Source organism: Chiloscyllium plagiosum, chromosome 12 (assembly GCF_004010195.1).
Source record: "Chiloscyllium plagiosum isolate BGI_BamShark_2017 chromosome 12, ASM401019v2, whole genome shotgun sequence".
Classification (NCBI taxonomy): domain Eukaryota; kingdom Metazoa; phylum Chordata; class Chondrichthyes; order Orectolobiformes; family Hemiscylliidae; genus Chiloscyllium; species Chiloscyllium plagiosum.
Window position 1 is genome coordinate 63,328,915 of NC_057721.1, and position 12,925 is coordinate 63,341,839.

Genomic DNA, 12,925 nt, shown 5'->3' on the forward strand with positions numbered 1-12,925 from the left:
AATTCATTACCTCCCCACGCCAGATTTTTGGCACCTTTTCAAAATTGGCAAAACAAACTCAAAGACTGACTTTGCACTTAAATAACAGCCATTGTAATTTTTCAGAAGTTTGTCAATGGCTTCCTTTCATCAAACTCTGGCTTACTTTCCAGCTTGTTTGAAACTCTGCCTGTGTTGGTGACCACGAAAATGTCACATGGGAATTGATGCAGCCTTGGTAAATAAAAGCAAGCTCTCAAAGTTATAAGCACTGCACTTTCAGCTGAAGTGTTGCAAGGTTGCTGAACAACTGGGGATTAGTTTTTATCGATGCATAAGTGCCATGTGCTTTTGGGTTATTGAACTTTCTTTTGATACCTAGATCAAATAGAGAAAAAGAAGTATTCTCACCTTATTGCAGAGAGATTCTTTGTAGTTGCAATGTTCAGTTATAAACAGCATCCTGCCTAGTTTAATTTTCATGCTTAATTTTCCATTCTTGTTATGGTAATGCATCTCACGGTGAAGGTTTTTAACGAATTAGCACTCAGACCACATTTTTGTCCAGTACGTATCATTCTGTGGTCTCTTTTTTTTTTCTGTTCAAAAGTTTGTTTCTGTGATCATCAGTAATGTTTTCTCAGTGTTGACAAGGAAATATGCTGTATAAAACTTTGAAAATGAGATTTCTTTTATTATTTGCTGTTATTGTTGTTATTAATATTAGTTCCATGCCATTATTTTTATAATCACCTCTGCAGTGGATTGTTCATCTTGTGCTGTGGTTTTGCAAAACTCAATTTCTCTGCTTGAAAACTTCAGTTTTGTTCATTTCTTCTTTTTAGAAGCAGATAGCAAAGTGGAGTTGTATTGAATGGAGGAGCAGGGTTAAAGGGCTGAATGTTTTTCTGCCTCTTTTCAGTTTCTTGGACTTGTCTGTGGCTTTTTTTTTCATCTTTCATATGATGTGGGCATCACTGCTAAGGCTTGTATTTGTTGCCATAATTGCCCTTGACCTGAGAGATTTGCTATGCTATTCAGAGGATAATTTAATATTTTATCACATTGCTGAGGCCACATGTAGGACAGATCAGGTAAGGTGTATTTTCTGGCCAAAAGGACATTTGTGAACCAGCTGGGTTTTTATGATGAATGGTGTTTTCACGTTCACTATTATTGAGACTAGCTTTCAAGTTCCAGATTTTATTTATTAAATTTAAATTTCACCACCATCCTTAATGGGATTTGATTCTGTGCTCTCAGAAGATTAGCATGTCTCTGCTGAAAGTAACAATTAAGCACGTGGAGGGGTAAATGTGTTGTGAACTACTGCAATACACCATGTTGGCATTTGCGATGCTATTGTATTACCCATCATCCAATCTCTTATGGATGGTTCAGAGCTTTCTGGAGTAGGGCATTTTATAAGTTAGCCCACCTTTGGCCTTTAGCCTGCTTTTTTCTCTCGCTACCCAACAATGACTGGAAATCAGTTAATAATCACACAACAAGGGCAACAGAGTATCTGGGTCATAGGGAATGGTCAGACTAGTGGTCACCTTAATAAGATTTAATGGCTTTGAAATAGAAAAATGACGCAAGTTGGAAATGGGGTGAGTCAAATCAGATGTAGAAAAAGAACAGAAAGATCGGAGTTAGAAACAAAAGAAATGGTAAAATAAGAAATCCCAAAATAAGACACTAAAGATTAGGGCTGTTCTGTCTCTGGGTCAGAGAGGTTAAATGGCAAGGACATGAATTTTGCCCTTTTAAAAATTTGGCTTAAACAGTTGGATACTAGCCCCATCTGCCTGCTGTCACAATAATTAATGCACAAGTCAGCAATCTTGTGAAATGCTTGGAGTGATTGAGCATAGGAGGTTTTAAATACAAGGTTATTGACAGAACAATACAAACCCCAACAGCAACTTAGACTTCGTTGGATATCTTTTCCTTGCTATAAGTCACTGAACAACTTGTACTGAGCTTAGTTAAGTCAGGTATAACCTTAATAGGAAAATCTGAGCTAACCTGGTCGGCATGGACGGGTTGGACCGAAGGGTCTGTTTCCATGCTGTACATCTCTATGACTCTACGACATCTTATTGTAATATTATGGCAATTAATATTTTTGAACAACTAAGTGCAGGAATAAATCTAGCTATTGGCGTCCCCATTGCAAGAAAACCCAGCTTTCAGTGCCATGTTCTAATAACTCATGTCCTGACTGCTCTTCATCAATGATAGGGCCATGTTCTCCTGCCAACCTCCCTCTCTAAGCAACACCCTAACTTGCTTTCTGGTTTGTGCATGAGAAGCCAGCTGTAGTTTGTGTTGAAGCTATTTTATTGTGTTTCTGCTTGTAGAAGTTGAGCAAAGGAGGCCTGATAACTGAGACTGGAATTAGATCACAATCACCGTCTTTCAGATTTCTTTGGCATTTATTTTACAACATTGCAAAAACAAAAGTTGGATAGGGAATTGCTTTGTAGGATGGGATGAAAAGTTATCCTTTGTACTATATAATTTGGTAAATGTGTCTCAATGGTGTTCAGAAGGATTTCAAAGGGAATTTTTGAATGTTTTTCTAATGATTTTCATGAATAGCTGTGTGCCCGGAAAAGATGGCAGTATCACTCTCATTGACATAGCCTTATCAGTGTCTCCAATTTAACAGCAGCGTGAGAGAGAAGGGCAGAAAATGCCAGAAGAAACTGGACAATTGATTGAGGGCCACACACCTAACCTGACAGGGAAGTAAAGACATGCATTGAAGTGGAAAAAGATTGAGGGGAAACCAAGTATCATTGAAATATTCTTGAGTAGCATTAGGAGGAGCAAGTATAAAATAGAGGAACTTTACTGCACGTAAGCAGGAACACAGACTCTAATTCTTTTTTGATAATGTTTGAGTAGTTAAACTCATTTATGTTAAAATAAGAGCATTATTTAATTCAGTTCACATATCTTTAGAAATTGTGCTTTTTAAAAGATGTTATTTTTGGATGCCCAAATTACATGGTATTTGCAGCACCAAAGTTGATCTCTGCTGTTCTTACTGCTTGTGAGTCTCCACCAAACTTTCATCTCAATCTGTTATATTTGATGGGAAGTTTACTTTGTGGTATTTGAAGGATTTAGTGCATTCAAATGTAAGCAATTTGTATTAGCACTGCCATGTGCTAAGAATATGGGTCACTTAGAATGTTGCGTGGTACTCAGTTAAGGTCTTCGAATATGCATGATATGAACATTCTAACTCTCTTCCAGAGAATTTGTTTTTAATTTAGTTTTAGTTTAAATTTTACGTTGCATTGTGTATGTAAAATATATTATTGGCTGTTTTTATTCTCTTCCAAATTCAGGTGATCAGGCCCGAAACTTCTTCCTTCAGTCTGGATTACCTCCACCTGTACTTGCACAAATTTGGTAAGTTCCAAGTATGTGATTTGAGTACATTTTTTAATTGTTGAACAATTTATTGAGAAGAAAGGACTATTTTAAAATGAGTATTAGTCTTGAATGGTACATTTGCACTTTGCTTGCTGGGAAGAACTGAATCAATCATACTGATAAATTGTGATATTTTATAATATTGTCAACTTTATATTTGGCACTTAGTTAGGAAGAAGAATTACCATTATACGGTCCTTAAAAGTTAAAACCGCATATACGTCATGCTTATCTAAGATGACATATAGTATTGAGTAGGTGTTAAATTTTCCCTTCTCTGGGTGCATAAGGAAACAACTCTGCAATCTAATGTGTACTTTCCCATTTTACCTATTGGTCTTGAATAGTTTGTAATTTACCACTTAGCTACGTTAATCTGGCTGCTGGACATAGTCAGTTGCTGAACATGTGGCAGTTTAGTGCCTCTCGAAACCTGACATGAGAGAAGCATGGCAATAAGTTCAGCTTAGTGGGGCAGCATGGTAGCTCAGTGGTTAGCAGCACCTCTCAGCACCAGAGACCTGGTTTCGATTCTACCCTCGGGCCACTGTCTTCCAGTGATTGCATGGGTTTCTCTGCGTACTCCAGTATCCCCCTCCAACTGTTGTGTGAATTGGCCATGGAGGTACAGGCTAGGTGGAATAGCCATGGGAAATACAGGGTTGGGGGAGAGTCTGGGTGGGCTGTTCTGTGGAGGCTCGCTGTGGTCTTGATGGACCAAATGGCCTACTTCCACACTGTAGGCAATGTACTGGAGTTAATCCTCAGGAATGTGACTCATGTTTGTATTTGTGGATGGAGACTGAAAGACTAAAGTGGGAGGCCTACGGATTTTTTTTTTCACTTATTTCCAAATCACTTAAAGGTCATCGCCGTCAGGAATTAGAATAATTTTGCACTGACGATTAGTTTTGTTCTGATCTCATTGTCTTTATGTGCCCTTCATCTTTTACTAGTCCAGCACACTACTGCAAAGATAAAACATCGTGGTTCATGGATGTTTCATGAAATTCTGTTATTTTGTGTACTTTGGTTGATGAGTAATTTCAGGTATAGGGTCCATTTTTCCAGCTTTTGCATTTTAAAAGAAAAACCTGCACAGTTGCATCCAGGGAGACAATATGGAAATTTTGATTGTGATCGAACAATGACGAATACTGGTGTACTATGGAAGTTGACAGTGCAAAAGTAAAATGCTGTGAACTTTGGTAATTAAAGGAGAATGCTGCTAATACTCAGCAGGTCGCAACATCTGTGAAAAGTGACCTAAAATGTTTACTCTTCTACCAGTTAACTTTGGTTAACTTACTTAACACTGCTGAGTATTTCCAACATTTGAATTGCCAGCACTGACCTATAAAAATGTCTTTTTCTTGTGCATTTCTTTTTGAAGGGCTCTTGCTGACTTGAATAATGATGGAAAGATGGATCAGTTGGAGTTTTCTATAGCCATGAAACTGATTAAGTTAAAACTGCAGGGTCATCCACTTCCCTCCACACTGCCTCCCATCATGAAACAAATACCAGTAGCCATGTCAACAGCAGGATTTGGTTAGTGTCATTGTTTTACAAATAACTTCTCAGTTTTCATTGACTTTGATCTTTCAATGTTAGCTATCAACTTTTTGCAGATGTCTGCCTTCATTTTTGAAAAGTCAAATTGTATTTTCTTTCAATCATTGCAACATTAGAAAACTGTTACTCTTGTAAAATGTCTTTGTTATTCTCCCCATTAAGGTATTGGTAATGTTTCAGCGATGACCTCGATGGGACCAGTAGCGCCGTTATCAATGGCAGCAATGCCAGTGGTGGGCATGTCACCACCGTTGGTGTCTTCTGTTCCTACGGCAGGAGTTCCTGCACTAGCCAATGGGGCACCTTCTGTGGTACAGCCTCTACCTGCCTTTGCTCATACGGGTGAGTTCAATTTTGTGAACTAAGTACAGATGGCTCACATGTGAGAGATTTTTATAGGCAGCTGATTGTTGTTTTGTCTTTGTGCATTGAACCAGAAGAACTTTGAAAACACAGAAATAAATTAATTGGGGCAAATAGGCTGATCACCTTACATAGATCAGCTCCAAATACCACCTTCATCTGTCCCTCAATCCTTTCTCCCTCCAGAAATACAAGAAATTATCCCATTTACTTGACTACTTCAGTAGGCATCCTTTGGCAACTTTTTTTTTTGCATGGTTTTGTTACGACACAGGGTAAACTCATCTGCGAACTTAAACCAGCCACATGGAAAAGATTTACCTCGTTTTGTAATCTGTTAAAATTTGAGAGGCAAAGAGCTACCCCAGAGGTCACTATTTCAAGTAAAAATTAACAACTTTATTCTTTAAGTCCAATAGAGAATATTAAAACCAGCTATTACAACTCCTTTCTCTTAAACCTGTCTTTGACCTCCCACTCTACAATACTTGTCCGATTTTAAAAAATACCAGTTAAGATTTACAAAAAAATTAAACTTTCAAAACCAGTCAGCTGTCATTTCTTCTCTTTGTATCTTCCTCTGCAGATTTTCCTCTGTCATCTTTTCAATGTTCTGCACAAACCTCTTATAGACAGGTACCTTTTAGAGAGCTGTTCTGCTGGCAGTCTGTACTTGTTGGTGGCTTGGCAGTTCTCTGAATGGTACAGTACCTCTGTACCTTCCTAACAGTTTGGAGAGGAATGCATTCTGTCTGATTTGGCTTTACAGTTTTGTTAGTAATGACATCTTTTTCTGCACATCATTAAAGGACCTTGAAAACCTCACATGTGAGAACCCCACAGTTTCATTATTCCCAAACAGAGAAGCTTAACTTCCCTATGAGTTAATTATCTAATATTGATATTAGTTTTGTGGCTTCTCTTTGCATCCTGTTGAGCAATGATTCAATGTCCAAGGATAGCCGAGATTCAGAGATGTTTCTCTCTGGTTTGAATTTGGAAAATTAGGAGCTAGTATGAAATAAGTGATGCAATGTAAAAAGATCTGTGGGTCCATAAATGCACATCTCTAAAGTAGCATGCCAGGCTAATAAATTTGTTTCTCTTAAAGCATGAATAAATTTGAGGCTCAGAGTACAGGAGTGACGTAGTTGACATTAATGTTTGTAAATCAATGGTTACTCCTCTGCTGGAATATTGTCCAGTAGTTTCAGAGGGTCCAGTGGGAATTTGCCAGAATAGTACCATGATGGGGGACTTTTGTTGTAGAGGAAGACTAGATAAACACAGTTTGTTTGGTTTGGACTGGAAAATGTTTTTAGAGATGTCAATTTCTGTTTCAGCAGGATAAATGGTAGGAAACGCTTCTCACAAAAAAGTCTGTAACCAGAGAATGCAAATCAAGTTAATTGGCAAATAACTTCACGGCAGAATTGTTTATGCAGCAGACTGTGATCTGCAATGCACTACTTGAAGAGTGATGGAAGCTGGATAATGTAGTAACCTTTTTAGAAGGTTTTGGATATGGGTTTGGTCGCTGAGCTGAAAGGTTCATTTCCAGACATTTCGTTACCTGGAGAAAACCCACACAGACACTGGGAGAATGTGCAAACTCCACACCGACAGTTGCCTGAGGCGGGAATTGAACCCGGGTCTCTGGCGCTGAGAGGCAGCAGTGCTAACCACTGTGCCACCGTGCCGCCCACATTTGTGATGCCATTTTCTGTGATGTCACTTTTTGTGGTGATGTTACTTCCTGTTCCTTTTCTCGGGGGGGGGTGGTGGTGGTGGTAGTAGATGGGGTCTAACTCGATGTGTTTGTTGATAGAGTTCTGGTTGGAATGCCATGCTTCTAGGAATTCTCGTGTGTGTCTTTGTTTGGCTTGTCCTAGGATGGATGTATTGTCCCAGTCAAAGCCAAGTAAAACAAAGACACACATGAGAATTCCTAGAAGCATAGCATTCCAACCGGAACTCTATCAACAAACACATCGAGTTAGACCCCATCTACCACCCCCTGAGAAAAGGAACCGGAAGTGACTTCACAGGAAATGACCACCACAGGAAATGACATCACCAACCCAAACATATAAAGAGAAAACAGGAATTTTCAGCATTGCTTCGCATGAGGTCCATTGAAGATGTTACCTAGTAACGTAACGAAACGTCTGGAAATGAACCTTTCAGCTTACCGAGCAAACCTACATCCAAAACCTCATCCTGAGCTACAAATCTTCTCAAAACTCACTTTTTTTTAAGAAGGTAATTAGGTATAACTTAAAGAATAAATTTATAAGGGTATGGGAAAGAGCAAAGTAGTGGATTAAGTAGATAGCTGTTTCAAAAACAAACTGCATGGACATGATTGCCTGAAAGCATAAGAGTCATGTCTATGTTTCCATGAATTGTCCAGTAATTATGAACCAATGATATTAAAGTTTTGTTCAGATTGGTAATAAAAGCTTGATCCTAGTGTTTATTTCAGGATCTCAAATCAAGTGGATAAAGTTGGTCATTCAGTCATCTCAGCAAATCCACCTTTTTTTTTAAAAAAGAAAGTTCGTGTTTTCTCCTTAACATCATGGGATTTAACTTTTTTCTGAAGTTTTTGGCTTCATGGCCTGATAGTAAAAGATCCCCATATTGTGATCGCTGGTTTCCATGACCACGTTCCTGACATCAGTCATAGATTTGCCATTTGCCAAATTATTTGTGTCACATGTCAGGTCCTAGAGATGTACAGCATGGAAACAGACCCTTCGTCCAACCTGTCCATGCCAAACCGATATCTCAACCTTATCTAGTCCCATCTGATCCACTTCTTGTATATTCTGTGCTATTGTACGTTTTTCCAGATGGACAGTTTATCCCGTCTTTTCACACAAATGTCTGAGTACCTTGGGAATCAGTTTCATGTCCTTTGTGTTAATCATTTCTATGAACAGAACACAAGATGATTCTGATTTCCCTTGCTTGACAGCTATACATTTTAAGTACAAATTACTAATTTTAGCAATGTTTAAATACTTGGGAGTACTTCGTGCTGGAGGTGGCAGAAGTGACAGCTTATGTTGCTTTGGCCTCTGAACTTTCTCCCCCAAATAAGTACTTCAGGCTCCTGTGGTTGATAGGACCCTCAGCCATGTCCAATCAAATTTTCAAGCTTCTGCCTCCCCCTTCCTTCCCATGGCATCTTGCTGCTCGTCACTTTCCATCCCACCAGCCTCAGTATCCAAAGGATCATAAACAGTCATTTCTGTCACCTCCAGCGGGATGCCCTCACCTGCTCAGTCAGCATTCCACAGGGAGCATTTCCTCTGGGGTCTCCTGGTCCACTCTTCTACCTTTCCACTCTCATCACTCCCCACAGCTCCACGGCACCTTCCCATGCAATTGCAGAAGGTCCGACACTTGACCATTAACCACCTCATTTCTCCATACCCGAAATCTCAGGCACACCTTGACAGTTGGTAATAATTTACCTACACATTGTATTCGGTCTAGTCTGCTGTATATGTTGCTCACAATGTGATCTCCTCTACAATGATGAGATGCAATGCAGACACCGGTGACCACTCGGTCTGCAAGAATGACCCAAGCTTTCAGTTAACTGTCACTTCACCCAACTTGTTTCCATGTCAACCTTCTGACTCAGGCCTTCTGCAGTTCTCCAGCGAAGGTCAATGCAAGCTGGAATAACAATATTTCCAAATTACCTCTAGGTGTTTTTTATAGTCTTCAGGATTCAATACGGAATTTAGCAACTTCAGAACATGAACATCTTGCTCCATGTTGATCTACCCTCACACCCCTTGATCTTGTTTTGTATGAGTTGCTCCCAGCACTGCCAACCCATTTTCAACCATTCCCACTTGTGACAACAGTACTCTGCATTTAACACTCTCTTTCGGCGTACCAGCAATCCTTTTATTTGACTGTTCTTTTTGCTGCTTTTTTCCCCATTCTCTCTCTCTCTCTCTCTCCCCTTTGTTCACACCTTTCTGGCCTGGCTTCCTTCAACCACCACCACTGCCGCCCCTCTCTTCCCTTCCTTCCCCCACCCCCACCACTCGCTTGACTTCCCTTCCCTTCCCTTCCCCTCCCCTGCCCCTCTTCCCTCCCCCACCCCACCCTCTTCCCTCCTGTCTCTCGTTCTCCTCCCAGCCCCTTGCTTGCCCTGCCACCCCTCACCTCTCTCTCAAAACATCCATTTTCCTGCTCCTCGGATGCTGCCTGACTGGCTGTGCTTTCTCTCTGTTGTGCTCTGTCGCGCTCTCTCTCGCTCTCCCCACCTTTTTAAAAGAAAAAGACTTGATTTCTGAAAGCTGACTAGGAGACTGTTAGCGACATGGCACTTCGAATTAATTCTCAAGGCTATAAAGTACAGCAGATTAATGTTAACCTACCAACAGTAGGGAGGGATTGGTGGAGTGATGTACAAAGGAGCAATGACATAAGAGTGTCCTACGATAGGAAAAGATAGTCACGTTACGCTGGAAGATAATGCTGAGGGATGGGAAGACAAGATTGACAAGTTACAAGTTTGTTTTGTATCTTATAGGAGCCACATTGCCAAAGAGTTCTTCATTCAGTCGCTCTGCATCAGTCAGTCAAGCAAATGGAACAAAACTACAAAAGGCACAGTCATTTGACATAGGGAATGTCACGTGAGTTCTTCACCTGGACTTGAATTTCATTTATGCCCTTTTTTTTATTGGTATCATTGAAACTGTACAAATTGTTTAATATGTTAGAAAAACCAAAGCCATGTAGCTCAAATAATATCATCTGTGAGAAGGAGCTCAAATTTAAGGACAAATCAACAAAACACTTTGTTTTGGCCCCTCCACTTTCCTTGTTTTAAAATTGTTTAGCTGATCGATTTAAATTGGAATAGAATTCAATGCTTTTGCTGGCATAATTCGCCAATTTTGAAACAATTAAAATGAGGTTGTGATTAGCTATGTGTATAATCTAGTTGCGCAGAATGAGCCAACTAGTGTCCTGTGATGCCGTGATCGTACACGTATCTTTGTATCAGACGATCCACGTTCAGTCCCATCTGCCCCAGAGGAATTTTATTTGATCTTGAGATGTGATTGCCACTCCCGTAACTTGCCCAGACAGGTTACTGATGTATTGTGTGTGGAAGTTTGTTTTGGATTTTTTTTGAAAAAGTGCTACGTTTTGGCCTCAATTGTTGTCTGTGGCAGAGAATTCCACACATTTACCCCCCGGTGAAGAAATTTGTCATGTCTATCCTAAACGTTCGCAATTGCATGGCTCATCGCTTCTTCTGGTAAGGGCATGGTGAATGCTGATCCTACCTTGTGCAGAGACACTGCACTGACAAGGACTGAACGATTACATGGCAGGACGATGTTTTGAATAAAACATAAGCAGAAGCAATTTTATCTTGAAGTTTTTGTTTTTGAGAAGCACATTCTGCTGAGGGATAATAATTGAAACGTTGATTATCTGCACCTTCCATATTGAATGCATTTGTCCTCTTGTTAACACTTAAACAGACCAGAGACAGGTGAATTCAGCAATAAATAAATGTAGGATTTCACTGTGTTAGTGGCAGCACAATTCATGATACAAGGGAGCAGCTGAGTGCAACTTGTACATCCAACCTGAACAATGTTGAATTCAGTCGATATGGTTTGCTTATTTCAAGACTTGGTATTGCAGTGAGAGACTATAAATTGATTGTTTCTTTTTTTCCCCTCTTGAAAGTGCAACAGCTTGTCTGCAAATTTTATTATACTGCACTGCAGAAACATAGAAAATAGCTGCAGGGGTAGACCATTTGACTGCTTGAGCCTGCGTCACCCTTGAATGTGTTTGTGATAATCATCCAGCTCAGAACTGTGTTCTCACTTTCTCTGCATACTCTTGGATCCCTTTAGCCCTCAGAAATACATCAATCTCTTTCTTGAAAAAGTGCTACATTTTGGCCTCAATTGTTGTCTGTGGCAGAGAATTCCACACATTCACCCCCCGGTGAAGAAATTTGTCATGTCTATCCTAAAAAACCTACACTTAGCTTTAGACTGTGATCCCTGGTCTGGGGTTGTCCAGTTACAGAGAACATCTTCCCTGTAATTACCTTGTCTCATCCTGTTAGAATGTAATAGGCTTCTGTGAGATATCCTCTCCATGTGACCCCTTCCCCCACTATTTTTTCTAAAGTCTCTCTTGAATAAAGTCCTAATTGATGTAGTTTCTCTTCATATGTCAGTCTGCCATCCCAGGGCTCTGTTGGGTAACCCTTTTATTGCACTCCTTCTGTTGACAGAATTGTTTTTAAATTATGTCCAGGTCAACACTGGACATAATACTCCAACTGTGGTCTCACCAAGGTCCTGGAGAATTACAGAAAGATATCCCTGCACTAGTAGATCCTCTCCCAACAAAGACCATGGCAAATGAGACTAGGCCAGATTGGGATGTTTGGGCAGCATGCATGAGTTGGACCGAAGGGTCTGTTTCTGTGCTGCATGACACCTTGCCAGATGAGTAAGTGGAAATAGTCCATGGAGACATTGTGCGAAGAAAGAACAGAAAAATAATCTGGGCGAGCCACCATTGTTGGTGCTGGGTGCTCGAACTTGACTTGAAATGACTGGGTTAGAAAGCTAATAAGCCTCAAGCTTTCTAATCCAGAGTTGCCTGCTGGAAATTTGTGAGAGATGATTGTCTGAGACTGGCTTGGGCACGTGAGCATTTTCTTTTAGAATTAGAATCCCTACTGTGTGGAAACAGGCCCTTTGGCCCAACAATGCCACACTGACCCTCCGAAGTATATCCCATCCAGACCAATTCCACTGTATTTACCCGTGTTGTTTCTCTGTTGATCTTGCAACAAATTTTTTTTTGTAAGTTTGAGTTGGAAATTACTGTTCATTGCTGAATGTCTGGTCGTACAGCATTGAATTTATTTTCAAACAATTGGGCTTCAATTCACATGAACACAAAAAAGTGCATTGAATATTTCACTACCTCTTGCCACTGGCAAGCGCACAGGAAAACCTGCTGTTCTATTACTGCTGCAAATAAACTGTTTTGAACCCTGTCTAACCAGCCGCCAGAGTTATACGCTCTTGATCATTATTTCTTTCACCCTACTTTAGGAGAGAATACCCCCTCACCTCTGTTTTAGTGTTTCAGAGATGGCATGATTGAAGTCGTGAATGTTTGTTTATTTATTGTTCTGTTGTAGACGAGAACATTTTCTACCTACAATTCCCCAAAAACGGTGTTGTTCTCTGGCTTTTCCGTTGAGCATTTTTTTTTGTCTGGCAGTAAAGATTAGATCAACACAACATTTAGGATATAGCATAACTTGAAATGTCCAGAGAACAGACATAAGGTCACTTGCAGAAAGAGAGTAGTATCGAACAAACAGTACTGCATTTATAATGCAATGGATTTTGACTTGTAAGTCTTATGGGCGGCACGGTGGCACAGTGGTTAGCACTGCTGCCTCGCAGCGCCAGAGACCCGGGTTCAATTCCCGCCTCAGGCGACTGACTGTGTGGAGTTTGCACGT

At 40.3% G+C, this 12,925-nt stretch overlaps 1 protein-coding gene across 3 annotated transcripts in view; it reads left to right on the top strand.

Moving 5' to 3' along the window:
* The window catches only part of itsn1 (intersectin 1 (SH3 domain protein)), a 207,869-nt gene that overhangs the window by 65,326 nt on the left and 129,618 nt on the right, over window positions 1–12,925 (top strand). For all 3 annotated transcript variants that reach the window (XM_043701257.1, XM_043701255.1, XM_043701256.1), the window contains exons 4-7: window positions 3,345–3,408; window positions 4,826–4,983; window positions 5,170–5,349; window positions 9,932–10,037. In XM_043701257.1, the coding sequence (XP_043557192.1) occupies window positions 3,345–3,408; window positions 4,826–4,983; window positions 5,170–5,349; window positions 9,932–10,037 (508 nt within the window). The remainder of the gene's footprint in view (window positions 1–3,344; window positions 3,409–4,825; window positions 4,984–5,169; window positions 5,350–9,931; window positions 10,038–12,925) is intronic.